We start from the raw sequence: 16,423 nt of genomic DNA on the forward strand, positions 1-16,423 counted from the left end.
TTTTTCACAGATGGCATCAAGTTACCATCCAAAATTTGCTGAAATTTTATTGAATCCATTTTTTCTTCTACTCGTGAGATGTTCCCTTTGCCACTGGCTGCAACACAACCCCAAAGCATGATTGATCCAACCCCATGCTTAACAGTTGGACAGAGGTTCTTTTGATTAAATTCTGTGCCCCTTCTTCTCCAAACGTACCTTTGCTCATTCCAGCCAAAAAGTTCAATTTTAACCTCATCGGTCCACAGAACTTGTTTCCAAAATGCATCAGGCTTGTCTATATGTTCATTTGCAAAGTTCAAACGATGATTTTTGTGGTGAGGACGTAGAAGAGGTTTTCTTCTGATGACTCTTCCATGAAGACCATATTTGTACAAGTATCTCTTTATAGTGGAATAGTGTACCACAACTCCAGTGTCTGCCAGATCTTTCTGGAGGGATCGTGCAGTCAAACGTGGGTTTTGAATTGTTTTTCTCACAATCCTGCGAGCTGTTCTGTCTGATATTTTTCTTGGTCTTCCAGATCTTGCTTTAACTTCCAGTGTTCCTGATGACTGCCATTTCTTAATTACATTCCGAACAGAGGATATTGACATCTGAAAACGCTTTGCTATCTTCTTATAGCCTTCTCCAGCTTTGTGAGCATCAACTATTTTCAGTTTCAATTTTCTAGACAACTGCCTAGAAGAACCCATGGTGCTGATTGTTGGGGCAAGGTCAGATGAGTCTGGGCATTTAAAACCTTTGAGCTTGACATCACCTGGTCTTCCCAGACGATGATTGAGAACAATCCATGACACTGGCAGGTCTCAGCTTTGCAAAGGGGGCAGTGCATGCTATAAATTCTACAGGGTGCCCAAACTTTTGCAGACACCATTTTTTTGTTTTCTGTTATTTTGAAAGTGTAAATGATGGAAATAAAATCTAACTTTTGTTGACTTATTATAAGAATGTCTAATCTGTAATTTGATGCCTTTTGGAGATTTTTCCATCTTTCCTTGGCTTCTTTATGCACATTAATACAAATTTTTAGCTGGGGTGCCCAAACTTTCGATCCCCACTGTATATATACATTGTATATTCAAACTTGGTATTTTCACATCAGTAAATTTATGAAATTATCTCTCTTATGGTTTTGCTTTATAGCCCATTCCTAACATGGAGAGATGTGCAGCATATCATTGTAAGGACCTCCCGTCCAAGGCACTTAAATGCTCCAGACTGGAAGACAAATGCAGCAGGTCATAAGGGTAAGTCTATGATCATTTTCACTACTGACTTTTAACTTGGACAATTTAAATATATTTTAACGGTATCTTTATTTACTGGTAAATGTACAGTAAGCAGGAAGAAAAACAAAAACAAGTCCCTTAAGTTCAGCTTTGTCAATGTTGGCTATGTTTGTGAATTCAGAGAAAGTCACCACATAGTGAAAATACCAATGGTCTTGGTTTTAACTGCTGTTGTACAAGGAATTTCCAGGCAAGCTGAAACCAAATAAGGGTGTCCGGCTGTGTCTCATGTGTACAGGTTTGTGTAGCTGAGATGAGGCGTAGAGAACATTTTCTCCGCTTTTCATCACAGCACCACAACCGTTCTGTCGCAAACGGCCAGTTTATGAAAATGGGACATGAAGATCTCACTGCCCGTTACTGTAAAATATCTCCGTCCCAGATTCTCCAGCTCAGAGGTGGGGAATCTGAGAGATAAGCTGGTGTGATTAGAAGAAGACATTTTTCTTCATATATATCAGCATCAGTAGGTTAAAAAGTAATACAAATAATAAATATATACTGTATATGTATACATAAATATATAGTGAGCTGGAGATAAGCAGCCAGGATGTATGCTTCCTGGGGTAAGCGGTCTTTCAGGCACATATACCAAATCCAGTGAGATTAGTGGCAACCAGTGAAGGTGTTTATTAGTGCTATGTACAAAAGACTATATACAAAGTGCTGTACAGTGTTTAACCAAAATAAACAGGGCAAGAAAATATCAAACAAAACAAAAAAAAGTGTCTTGACTCTTACTACACAGTAACGCAGGTCCTAACTACTAGACTGATCAAGCCTACTGCTTGTCAGGCACAACTTACACAGCTAGTGAGTTTCCACCAACCTTTCAGCTCTCCAGACAGGACTTGGCTGATCCCCAGGCCGAGATCTTTGGCTACAGGTCCCAGGTGGATTTAATTGCCAATGGAGAGAGAGGTAAACCCTGCACTGGACCTCATCATATCAGAGATCCCTAAAGGTATAGGTAAGGAACCTGGGAGATCTATAAACCCAGAACAGGACTTTCCCAGGGTTCCTTTGGGACTCTCTGCCGCATACCCCCCTTGTTTCAAACCCAGGATTGAACATCTGTGGCCCAACAGGAATGAACCCGGGACAGGGCATCAATATTCCCCATCTTGAGCCCTGGCATGTGCTTTGCAGTGAAGACATTGGCCTGCAGGGCCAGAAACCACCGGTTCACTCGTCTATTTGTTTCCTTCTTTTGAGCCATCCACTTGAGGGGAGCATGGTCAGTTATCAACTCAATCTGGCTTCCTAACAGATAGTACCTTAGTGTGTCTAAGGCCTACTTTATGGCTAAGCATTCCTTTTCTATGACAGCATATTTTTTCTCGTGCTCATTGAGCTTTCTGCTCAGGTACACCACAGGGTGTTCTTCCCCATTGCGTTCCAATGCCAACATCAAACGCATCCGTCTGCACCAAAAAATCTTTAGAGAAATCGTGGGAGTATAACACTGGCTGTGAACAAAGGGCCTTCTACAAGATTTTAAAAGACTCCCCTGCTTCTGTGGACCATTTCACCATTACCGAGTCCTTCCCTTTTGTCGGGTCAGTCAGTGGAGCTGCTAGGGTGGCAAAATTTGGGATGAACCTTCTATAGTTCCCCGTGATACCCAGAAACACCCAGACCTGCTTCTTATATGCTGGACGTGGCCATTCTTGGATGGTTTCTACTTTGTTTAATTGGGGTTTTAGGATTCCCCAACCAATAGTGTAGCCCAGATACCTAGCTTCCTCTAACCCGATGGCACATTTCTTTGGATTGGCTGTAAAACCTTACTTGAAAAGGGAATCCAAGACCGCCTGAACACGGGGCAAGTGGAACTCTCAGTCAGTGCTATGTATTACAATGTCATCCAGATAGGTGGCTGCATATTGTTGGTGAGGTCTTAGGGATCTGTCCATGGCCCTCTGAAAGGTTGCAGGGGCATTTTGCAACCCAAAAGGCATCTTTTTATACTGAAAATAACCCTCCAGGTTCACAAACACAGTCTTTTCTTTGGCGCTATCAGTCAGGGGGATTTGCCAATATCCTTTGGTCAAATCTAACGTGGTCAGATAGCGTGCTTTACCAAGTCTGTCTATCAGCTCATCTACCCTGGTTACGTGTCAAATGTTGTCACCGAATTCAGCTTCCTGAAGTCATTACAAAACCTCCAGGTGCCATCTGGTTTTGGGACCAATACAATGGGACTAGACCAGTCACTATTGGATTCCTCAATTACGTCTAAATCCAGCATCCTTTGGACTTCTTCCCTGATGTCCTTTCTCCTAGCTTCAGGAATTCGGTAGGCTTTTAGTTTGATACAGACCCAAGGTTCAGTAGCAATATCATGCCGAACAGCTGAAGTTGTATCAGGCAATTAAAAAAAAATGTCTCTCTATTTCTTATCAGGAAGGCTCTAGCTTCCTATTTTTGGGGAGAAGACAAGGTGTTGGGAATAGTGACCTCAGGGACCAGAGGGAATTCAGTACCCCTAGGAGTTATAGGAACAGCCCCCATAGTCAATGCCAGTCTATCTTTCCAGGGTTTTAACAGACTTATATGGTATCTCTGCTCGGGCCTTCTTTTTACGAAGTTGATATACCTTGTAAATTTACCTCTCTGACTCTTTCAGTTACTTCTAAGGGCCCCTGCCACTTTGCCAGGAACTTGCTTTCAACCATGGGAACTAACACTAGGACCCTGTCACCAGGTGAGAACACTAGGAGACGGGCCCCCCTGTTATATAATCTTTGTTGGGCTGCTGGGGCCTGTAGTAAGTGTTCTTTTACCGTAGGCATGATTGCAGCAATACTGTCCTGCATCTGCACAATATGCTCAATGACACTTTTGTGGGGGGTTTACTCTCCCTCCCATGTTTCCTTGGCAATGTCTAACAATCCCCTAGGGTGTCTCCCATAGAGCAGCTCAAATGGAGAGTACCTCGTAGAGGACTGGGGGACCTCCCTGATGGCAAACATTAGGTATGAAAGAAGATAGTCCCAGTTTTTTCATCCTTAACAACCTTTTTCAACATCTGTTTTAATGTTTTATTAAAGTGTTCCACCAAGCCATCTGTTTGCGGGTGGTACTCAGAGGTTCGCAACTGGGTCACCTTAAACAATTTGCACATTTCTCTGGTTATTCATGACATGCATGGGGTGCCCTGGTCTGTAAGGACCTCCTTAGGGACCCCAACACGACTGAACACCATGAAAAACTCTTTAGCTATGTTTTCAGCAGACGCAGTGTGTAAAGGACCTGCCTCAGGGTAACTGGTAGCATAATCCATAACTACGATGATATATTGATGGCCCTGGGCAGACTTGGGCAGTGGACCCACAAGGTCCATGGCAATCCTCTCAAAGGATTGCCCCTGTACAGCACTAATCTGTTCACAGAACACCCTAGTTTGGTGTAATCCTAGACTCCCATCTGTCCTTACAGACCCAGATCCAATCTCTGACAAAATCATGTAGACTTCACCTCCGCAACATCTCCAAGATACGACCGTTCCTAACCCCGGAAACCAAGCAACTTATTCACTCCCTTGTCATATCACGCCTCGACTATTGTAACTCCCTCCTCATTGGCCTACCTCATCGCAGGCTATCCCCACTCCAGTCCATCATGAATGCTGCTGCCAGACTCATCCACCTTACTAACCGTTCTGTATCTGCCACCTCACTCTGCCAATCCCGCAACTGGCTCCCAGTTGCCCAACGGATAAAATTCAAAACACTAACAATGACATATAAAGCCATCCACAACACTGCCCCAAATTACATCACCGATCTTGTCTCTAAATATCACCCAACCGTACTCTCCGCTTCTCGCAAGACCTCCTACTCTCTATCTCCCTTATCTCCTCCTCCAATGCTTGTCTCCAGGACTTCTCCAGTGTGTCCCCCATCCTCTGGAACTCCCTACCCCAATCTATCAGACTATCGCCTACTCTACTTACTTTTAGGCGATCACTGAAAACCTCTCTCTTCAGGGAAGCCTATCCCACCCTCTGCTAATACTGGAATCCTCTACTCTTCCAACCACTCCATCCCCCACAGTTATTACCTATTGTACCATTAACCCCTCCCTCCTAGATTGTAAGCTCCAAGAAGCAGGGCCCTCAATTCCCTCTTGTATTGAACTGTATTGTTACTGTATTGTCCCCCACTATAATGTAAAGCGCTGAGCAAACCGTTGGCGCTATATAAATCCTGAATAATAATAATAGTTTGCTCCTTCGTAATAGTGTTGGCTTGCTGTTGTGCAGCGTTTGCTTGCTGCTGTGCAGCATTAGATAGCACCAACTGTTTGAGGATTTCCTCCATGTTTTAGCCACTCTAGGTACTGGCCCTTTAAATAACAGTTCCTTGCTATGAGTGCCCGCATCCTCCACCATATGTGAGCTGGGGATAGGCAACCAGGATATATGCTTCCTGGGGTAAGCAGTCTTTCAGGCTCAGATACCAAATCCAGTGAGATTAGTGGCAAACAGTGAAGGTGGTTATTAGTGCAATTTACAAAGGACTGTATACAAAGTGCTGTATCTACATATCCTATCATATAAATAAATTATATACATACACACACAGTATATATAGAGTGATCAGCATAAATGAGTACACCCTAACAGATTTGTCAGAAAACCTTTACTTTCCTTTCAGAATTAAAATTGTCTATAGGACACTATACTACAAAAAGTATTTTTCCTAACAAATTCATTCAAGACCATGTTGCAAAAATGAATACACCCCAATGAAAGTCTTCGGAGCAAAGCTAAATTTTAGACCACAAAATCCCAATTAACAAGAACTCAACTACAGGCGAGTCTAATTATTCATTAAACAGTTGTCCAGCAGACCATTGATCATAAAAGGGTGTTACTTAACCACTTTCTGGCAGCCTGCCCATAATGTACTGCGGAACAAAGAAAACCCCTTCCCATTTCATGTTGTCAGCAATGGTACCACATGGAAGAGAAATGTCACAAGGCATGAGAAAGAAAATACTTTCTTTACACAAGAAAGGTGAAGACTACAAGAAGATCAGCAAAGCTTTACTTATTAGCCAGAATACTGTAGCAAAAGTGATACAAAAATTTAACAAAGATAGAACTGCGCCCATCTCACAGAGATGTCCAGGCCATCCATGGAAGTTAACAACTCAACAGGATCATCTTCTGATGAGAAGGATTGAAGAAAAATCGTCATGCAAGTTTACTGCAGTTAGCTAAAGTAGAAAGCCAAACTAGGGTGATTGCTTCCCATGACATACACTGCAGAGGAATGCCATGCATGGGTGTTGTCCGTGAAGGAAGCCTCTCCTAAAGCCCATGCACAAAAATCCCACCTGGAATTTGCCAGGGTCCATGCTGAAAAAGAAGACTACTGGGACTCTGTACTCTGGAGTGATGAGACCAAGATATGTTTTTGGAACCGATGACTCCAAAACTGTGGGACGTCTCAAAGCTGAGGAGTACAAAGAAAAATGCATGGTGTCTACAGTGAAACATGGTGGTGATAGTGTCCTTCTGTGGGGCTGCATTAGTGCTGCTGGTGTCAGGGAGCTGCATTTCATTGATGGTATCATGAATTCACAGATGTACTGCTCTATATTGAAAGGGGAGATGCTACCAACACTGCGTGCCCTTGATCATCGTGCACGTTTCCAACATGACAATGATCCAAAACACGCATCTGTTGCATTTCTGAAGAAGAACAGGGTGAAAGTGATTCAGTGACCAAGTATGTCTCCTGATCTGAACCCAATCAAACATCTATGGGGAATTCTGAAGAGACAGGTTGAGCATCACTCTCCATCCAGCATCCAGGCTCTAAAAGAAGTCGTTCTTAAAGAATGGAAAAAGATAGATGTTGCAATATAATCACCAAATTGTTCATTCCATGCCTGGAGGACTTGGTGGTGTCCTTACAAAACATGATGGTCATACACAATACTAGATGGAGTAGATTTTGTTGTGGGGTGTATTCATTTTTGCATCAACTAATTTGAGTAAAACTGAAGATTTTGTAATGTAAGTTATATTATTAACCTCACTTTCATGTAATGAGCTAAACAAATGTTCTATAAAACTCAGTTTTGTCACAAATTTGGAAATTGTTCTTCTGTTCATTGAGATATTGATTAAAATCTTACATTTCAAAAGGGGTGTACTCATTTATGCTGAGCACTGTGTGTGCATACAGTGTGTGTGTGTGTGTGTATAATATATATATATATATATAGATATAGAGAGAGACACACACAAATAAATATATATATATATATATATATATATATATACACACACACACACACACACACACACACACACACATACATACATACATACATACATACACACAGTCCGGTCCATAAATATTGGGACATCGACACAATTCTAACATTTTTGGCTCTATACACCACCACAATGGATTTGAATTGAAACGAACAAGATGTGTTTTAACTGCAGACTGTCAGCTTTAATTTGAGGGTATTTACATCCAAATCAGGTGAACGGTGTAGGAATTACAACAGTTTGCATATGTGCCTCCCACTTGTTAAGGGACCAAAAGTAATGGGACAATTGGCTTCTCAGCTGTTCCATGGCCAGGTGTATGTTATTCCCTCATTATCCCAATTACAATGAGCAGATAAAAGGTCCAGAGTTCATTTCAAGTGTGCTGTTTGCATTTGGAATCTGTTGCTGTCAACTCTCAAGATGAGATCCAAAGAGCTGTCACTATCAGTGAAGCAAGCCATCATTAGGCTGAAAAAACAAAACAAACCCATCAGAGAGATAGCAAAAACATTAGGCGTGGCCAAAACAACTGTTTGGAACATTCTTAAAAAGAAGGAACGCACCGGTGAGCTCAGCAACACCAAAAGACCCGGAAGACCATGGAAAACAACTGTGGTGGATGAGCGAAGAATTCTTTCCCTGGTGAAGAAAACACCCTTCACAACAGTTGGCCAGATCAAGAACACCATCCAGGAGGTAGGTGTATGTGTGTCAAAGTAGACAATCAAGAGAAGACTTCACCAGAGTGAATACAGAGGGTTCACCACAATATGGAAACCATTGGTGAGCCTCAAAAACAGGAAGGCCAGATTAGAGTTTGCCAAACGACATGTAAAAAAGCCTTCACAGTTCTGGAACAACATCCTATGGACAGATGAGACCGAGATCAACTTGTACCAGAGTGATGGGAAGAGAAGAGTTTGGAGAAGGAAAGGAACTGCTCATGATCCTAAGCGTACCACCTCATCAGTGAAGCGTGGTGGTAGTGTCATGGCGTGGGCATGTATGGCTGCCAATGGAACTGGTTCTCTTGTATTTATTGATGATGTGACTGCTGACAAAAGCAGCCGGATGAATTGTGAAGTGTTTCGGGAATATTATCTGCTCATATTCAGCCAAATGCTTCACAACTCATTGGACGCTTCACAGTGCAGATGGACAATGACCCAAAGCAGACTGCAAAAGCAACCAAAGAAGTGGAATGTTCTGCAATGGCCAAGTCAATCACCTGACCTGAATCCGATTGAGCATGCATTTCACTTGCTGAAGACAAAACTGAAGGGAAAATGCCCCGAGAACAAGCAGGAACTGAAGACAGTTGCAGTAGAGGCCTGGCAGAGCATCACCAGGGATGAAACCCAGCGTCTGGTGATGTCTATGCGTTCCACACTTCAGGCTGTCATTGACTGCAAAGGATTTGCAACCAAGTATTAAAAAGTGAAAGTTTGATTTGTGATTATTATTCTGTCCCATTACTTTTGGTCCCTTAACAAGTGGGAGGCACATATGCAAACTGTTGTAATTCCTACACCGTTCACCTGATTTGGATGTAAATACCCTCAAAATTAAAGCTGACAGTCTGCAGTTAAAGCACATCTTGTTCGTTTCATTTCAAATCCATTGTGGTGGTGTATAGAGCCAAAAATGTTAGAATTGTGTCCATGTCCCAATATTTATGGACCTGACTGTGTGTATATATATATATATATACATACACACACACTGTATATAGATAGTTATCTATGTGTTTGCACACAATGCATAATGCTTATTATTTTCATGTTATTACATGTTCTTTTTAACTTTGGTTTCACTTTGTAAACTCACGTGCTCTATAATCTCACAAGATTACAGGCAGCCTCCCAGTTCTACACAGATCTCAGCCGGTTTCAGAGGAAAAACTTCTCCACTGTTCTCACCCTGAGAACAGAAGTTCTCGGCTTCATAAACAGACTGCAGAGGAGATAATTTTCCTCTGAGACTGCGGAGAACTGAACTGAGATAAAACTCCTCAAGTTGCTAAACATACACCTAAGTTTGAACACACCAGTGTCACTTGTTCTGTGGGAATTTTTAGAAGGGCACACTTCTGTATGTGGGTGATTCATCTTAGACAGTTGTTAAGTTATTGCAGTTATAGCCATTTTTTTTTAAATCTGTGAAATTCCACAGACATGTTTAAATGATTGTTTACAATCCTTTGTTTGCCCCATCAATCTTTTTTTAAGCAATAAAGGTATAGGGCAGAGTTGTACAATGTGGAGACTGGACTGGGATTAGATTGAGCAAGAGACACCAATGTAAACCTATTTCTTTCCAAAACTATTTTCCACATGCTGCCTTAAATTTCCTCCAGTAAAAATGTAGGGGAAATAGATGAAGTTGTCTTTGATGATTCATTTAAAGATTCTAGTACTTATAAGCTAAGAGTACATAAAAATATCGCAGAAAACAATACCTCTTTTACTGAATTATAAAAAAACTCCATCTTATTGTTCCCTCTTTTAGCAAACGAAGAGCTAGAGGAACATTAATGGGATGGATTTCTATCTTAATAACCAGCAGGGGCTTTGCTAAGATTGTAAAAGTCCGAGGACACCCTTAGTCAGAATGAAGGGAGAAAATAGCAGCATATTTAGCGTACCATAGTGAAAAGTCAGCATTGCCAAATCACACAATAAGCAGTAAGCATAACTTAAAAGGGCATGGTTAAATAGAGCCTAAGGCTTCTTGCTTTGTTCACTTCACACATATGCTGCAGTCTTTGCACCCAAAATTATGCCTTAATTACTGTGCCACAAGCATTTTTCACAGAGGCACATAAACCTTATGACAAAGGATAATTTTACAATTTATCATTATACAGTATACTATATGTTTTCCTCCACACAAAATATATGAATAGATTTTACACTTTGTATAAACCTCCCTTAACTACTTGCCCTCCTGAGGATTTACTCCCCTTCCTGACCAGAATATTTTTTGCATTACGGTGCTGCGTTACTTTAACTGACGATTGTGTGGTCATGCAACGCTACACCCAAATGAAATTTACATCCTTTTTTTCCCCATGAATTGAGCTTTCTTATGGTGGTCTTTGATCGCCTGTGCATTTATTTTTTGCGCTATAAAAAAAAAGAAAAAAAAAAGACCGACAATTTTGAGAGAAAAAAAAAATATTTTGGACTTTTTGCTGGTAAACATGTCCAGTAAAAAATCTAATTTCAGAAATTTAGGCCAAAATGTATTCTGCTACATGTCTTTGCCAAATAAAATCCCAATACATGTAAATTTAATTGGTTTACGTGAAAGTTATAGCATTTACAAATGCCGGTATAGATACTGGAATTTATTTTTTACTAGTAATGGCAGCGATCAGTGACTTAAAGCTGGACTGCGGCAGACATTCTGACACTGGGGGGGAACTGACTTTGTCTCACTGACATCCCCAGTGACACCAATACTGTGCTTAAAAAAAAAACACTGACACTGTACTAATGGCACTAGGCAGGAAGGCGTTAACATGAGGGGCGATCAAAGGGTTAACTGTGTGCAGGGAGAGTTTTACTAGGGGGCCAAGCCAGTGTGCTTCACTGTAAGCACAGCACAGCCATCCAAAGCTGTGGGCTCGAGCTGACAGGGAGAACTGTTCGTAAGCAAAACTCTCCTCCTCCCCGTCGGAGATCCTCGGTAATCACCAGGCGCTGGCGAGTAATCACCGTCCGGGACCCTGTGATTGACAGCCATGGCTACAAATGGCGGTGCAGGTAGGGTGCGCGCAGCTCACACACGCCTCCTTCCCGCAAATGCAAAATCACGTATATACAGTATACACATGATTTTGCGCACCCTTGCCACCCTGTAGCAGTATTTCTGCTATAGGGCGGTCAAGAAGTGTAGCCAAAGCTTTTTTGTCTGTGCTTCTATGGATCACAGGAGTGCAGTTAGCTCTTCACCCTTGAGACCCATTTTCATGTCACAAAGCTGGTCCAGGCTCTGAAAAGATCCCAACCATATGGTTGGAATCCACCCAGAATCCTGGACTGCCACCTGCTTCAGCCTCTCAACGATCCACTGAAAGCCTGAACCAGCCCCTAATTCCCCCAATCCACAGCCCAGCACTCCAGTCAGCGCTGGAGGGGCAAAACAGAGAGCCAAAGACTGACAATCCCGGCTACCTGCTCAGAGCAGAGGATCAATTAACATAGCTGGGTTGCTTAGCAAGCAGCAACTGTTTAAACAATAGTTAATAAGGGATTTGTAATGTACCACACACTTTACAGTATTCAGGACTATCAAAAGATGCAGTGTATTGTCTGCAGTGGTCAGGAGTATGTAACCCACAGCATAAGGATCACTTTACAACCTTCACTTTGGAAAGTGAACATGCTTTTCTCCTTTACTAGATCAACCCCATATAGTACAGAGTGCAAGATTCAGGCATATGTAACACAGCATATATAGAACAGTGGTCAGGATTTTGTAGTGTACAGCAAAGCTTTCATAGTGCTGACATCTGCTTTATGTAGCATACAGTGCAGAATTTACAGAGCAACAGTCAGGATTATGTAGCATGCAGAACAGCTTATAAAGTGCAGCAGTCATGTATTTTTAATGTGCAATTCAGAGTATAAACTACAGCAGTAGGAGAATGTAACATACACAACATTGCACGAACTGCTGTGGACAGGACTATGTAACTCATACAGTGGACAGAAGTACATAATGCCAGTTACATTGGTGTTATATGGGAGGAAGACTGTCCCATACAACTAGTGTTGAGAGGAAGGCTGTCCATTAATGTGAGTTGGAGAAAAAGTGCCCCTTACACAGGTATCAGAAAGAAGAAAGCCATCCTACATCAAATGTAGTGGTAGAAAGACGGCCCCTTATATTGGTGTCAGTGTCAGAGGAAGAGTGATACATGTAACTCCTAGAGCAAGAAATGCAGTAATATTATATTTAAAAATATATACAGAATTTGTGAGAATTCATTATATAAGAACATAGTAAGGCTACAAAAGCAGTATACAGTGGTGGTTCCACAAAGTATTATCTACCGTATGTGGAAATGCTGTGAATCTGTAAGATTACAAGTCCAGATGTACTCCATCATATTTGTACTCCAACATGGCTTTCACCAGATGATGATAAGGAAACAACACTGGCCTTCTAATTTGTCAGTTTAGTGCAGTATAAATTTGGTATTTACCAATTCTCCGCATTATGGATTCACAGTATGATTTTAATCATGCTCCAACCTATGGTCTGAAGTCTAGTTCACAACAGCCTCTGCACTGCAGTGCAGTGGTTGGTGTGCAGCGTCATCTGGCTGAGATGGTCACAGTGAAGGTGCGCCAAGCTTGGCAGAACGCACTGTTTCCATTGTTATAGTAAACTTTATTTAGATGTCACAAAGACATGTCCTAAAGTTCAATTGTTGGCCACGCAGTGCATTGCAGTGGATTGCCTCTCACTGCTCTGCACTAATAAAAAATACTGCATGCAGTAGTTTTTATCAGCTCAGCAAGCTGCACACCAACACGACACAGTGGTGTGAACTGGGCATGTCAGAGACCAGGAATTTTGCCTTGTCCATGCAATGGGACTACACTGGAATAGCTGCCCAGTGCCGTCCTACCACATCTGGTGTGAATATATCCCCTGAAGGTCCAGAAAAACATCAGTAAAACTTTGCATGCAAAAAGTATTATCAGTATATTTACTTTAAGGGGGTGCACTGTTTTGACTGTTGTATGTGTTTCATTTGCAAAATAGGTTTTGGGATGAAATCAAAAACACTACTTTTTTTTTATGGTGGATGTGAGTGACTTTGCAATTTTTGCCCCGCTTGTATAGTATACAGACTGTTGCAATTATGTCTTTATAAATAACAGTTTCCATATCTAAACACTTCTGGAAATTTCTGTACCTTCTGTTTGGTAACAAATCATACTTTGTTGGCAAGTACTACAGATTTTATAAAATATGACAAGTGCACATACCCTGTAAATCAGATCCATATGCTCTTCCTTAGTATTGTCATAATACATTTTATAGTCTGAGGTCCTATGCGTCCATATTTCTTCTCTCCACATTTATATCCTGAATATTTCTCTTTTATCTGTTTAAATGGTTGATCACATCAATATATTTTAGGGGGAAAACTGTGTCAAAGGAAATACTCTATGTTGAAATCTTATACAAAAAAAAAACTAGAAGCACTGACAATTCCAGAATATAATGGAGGTGTGCTTCTTTTAGACATTGTTGCCAAAGAATGAGTAGCATCTTTAGAAAGAAAATAAAATAACAGAATTTTTTATAGTACATGTGAAAATGGGTAAATATCTATTTTTTTTTATATGCTGTTATGGTATGGATACTGTAACATTCTTTGGAAGTCATATTATGTAACTATGATATATACTCCATTTCTCAGGTGCCATTGCGCTATATCACTAGGATCGGAGTTTTATGTTTGCTGTGTACATGTTCTTTTTCACTCTGTACATATTGTAAAACTTAAAAAATAAAATCTTATGGAACAAAAATTCTATTTATCATTGTATATTGTAAATAAACACTGTCATATTCAAGAAAAACTTGTAATTACTGAAATAATATGACTTTCATTGCTGATTTGGAAATATTAGTTAACTGGTTGTCTCTAGCTTCTACACTTTGAATCACCGACCCCAAAAAAAGCATGCTGAAAGTGGAGTCAGAGCTCCTGTTCTGCAAAACTTTCCTCATCACTGACTCCAAAGACATTGAAATTAGAGGATCGGCTAGTCAACTAGTATTTTTCAGAAAGAGATCAGCAATGTTAGGCAAACATTGTTATTCTGAAAAGCTTCTTTTAAAGTAATATCTCAAAGCTTCACTCTGGGTTCTGGCCCCATTCCCTCTTGGAGCCAGTCCTGCACTGTGAAAATTTTTTTTTTCCCACATTCTTGGGTCCAATCCATTGAATTCACAGGTCTTCTTTGACCTGTTCATTTTCAGAGGTGGGCAAATGGAGGTGGGGTGGATTGAGGTTTGAGCAGCATCATTCAGCCCAGAAATAAGAGAACATCCATGGGTCATTAATTCTGAGGGGACAACACTGGAGATTTGGTGATTATAGCAGCTGAATCTGCTTTTTTTTATTATACAGAGTAGCATGAAAACCTACCTTAAAGTGGAACTTCATCCTCTCAGTCAACACTATCTATTTTTATTCCTTATGCTGCTGGTATTGGCAAATAGATAGGAAAGTATATCTTATTTACTTAGATATAAATGAATACCCGTGAGCAATTATAAATTACCTTAAAAAACTATTAAAAAATGAAAAGCCGCCCACATCTCATACCTATACAAATGTGCTAAATGACAAAAATCATACAATAACCATGCCACGCTTCTCTTAAATATACATAGCGACATAATAAATATTGCCATAAAAATAATCCCAGTGTGAAGTAGGTAGTGAAAAAATATAATAAACAATATGCACAATAACTATGAACTAATATAGTCCATCTCCACAGCGTGACCCTTTCATCTCAAAAACGGAAAATTGTATCATACTTACTGTTATTTTCCTTTGATGACGCCAATCCATGGCAGCATACATGTGATATATCTCTGCCCCTATATCCACCCACAGGACCTGTGTATACAGTATCTATAAATGTCTGACAGAGCAACCTCCCCCATTCTCTGTACAATCAAGATCAAACAAGGGAGGGTTCGTATGCTGGCATGGATTAGCATCAGGAAAGGAAAATTACGGTAAGTATGATACAAATTTTCTGCTTTTCTGATGCCAAAATGGCAGCATACATGTGATAAATAGCTAGCTAAACAGGGAGGGAGAAACGGTATAATCAAACAGCATTGCAATGGGCATGGATGCTTAGACTAGAGATTCTGTTGAAATCCATTGACACATAAACCCCTGGATCTTCCCTGTAGCGCCTGAGGCAGGTGCACTGAGGTAACTAGCCTGCTGCTTTGCAAAAGGCTTCATAAGCACTTTGCATGCGCTGCCCCGAATGTAGAGATGGACCTGGCTGAATAAGCCTCTACCACTTCTGGAGGCTCTTGCCTGGCTGCACTGTGTTTTCAGGATGACCTTGACACTCAAAGATGACAAGGTTTACTACAGCTTCCTCCTCTGAATTTGCCTGATGGAAATACAAACAGCCTCTTCAATGGATTTAAACTAGGAAGCAGCTTGAAGGTAGGCATCTTGGATACCTGGTACATCCAGCTTGTGTAGGTTAGGCACCATCCGTGCCAGAAAGGATGGAATCACCAATTTGTAAGATGAAAACTGAAGCCACTTGGGGACAAAGGTGCTCAAGGGGCATAGGCCCCAACTTGTTCAGAAGAAAGAAGACATAGGACTCTGTAGCTTGAAGCGCTTGCAGGTCCAAAACTCTGCCCCCTCAAGTTATGGAGGGACACTGCTTCGAGTGATGTCCTACTGAAGACTCCTTTCTATTGATGCAAAGAGAGACATGGCAAGGAAATCCAGTGCCAGAATAAAATCCCACAGGGGAAATGTTATTCCTTCTCAGGGCAAAGTTTCAAGACCAACCTCCTGAAATGCTCCCCTGGCAGCTCACATGCTTATATTCCCTGATGAAGCTAAAATGGCTGAAATTAGAGCCCTTACAGAACTAGGCTGAGCCCCAAATTTAGATCTGTGAGGAAATTATAGCAACTGAGCGACCACTGGGTTGCTAGGATCAAAATCCTTCTCAGTTGCAAAGACTGTGAATTTGTTCCAGACTTCAGAGTAAATGGCATTTATTCACATCCTTCCTAAAACCCTGCAGGA

The 16,423-nt window shown here is 41.1% G+C and overlaps 1 protein-coding gene across 2 annotated transcripts in view; it reads left to right on the plus strand.

Moving 5' to 3' along the window:
* Positions 1–16,423, plus strand: part of PCSK5 (proprotein convertase subtilisin/kexin type 5) — a 670,507-nt gene that overhangs the window by 390,917 nt on the left and 263,167 nt on the right. For both annotated transcript variants that reach the window (XM_089691090.1, XM_089691088.1), the window contains exon 10: positions 1,147–1,250. In XM_089691090.1, the coding sequence (XP_089547216.1) occupies positions 1,147–1,250 (104 nt within the window). The remainder of the gene's footprint in view (positions 1–1,146; positions 1,251–16,423) is intronic.

The sequence above is a fragment of the Staurois parvus genome, unplaced genomic scaffold (genome assembly GCF_062004578.1).
Source record: "Staurois parvus isolate SC_StPar_1 unplaced genomic scaffold, SC_StPar_1.0 ptg000549l, whole genome shotgun sequence".
Classification (NCBI taxonomy): Eukaryota; Metazoa; Chordata; class Amphibia; order Anura; family Ranidae; genus Staurois; species Staurois parvus.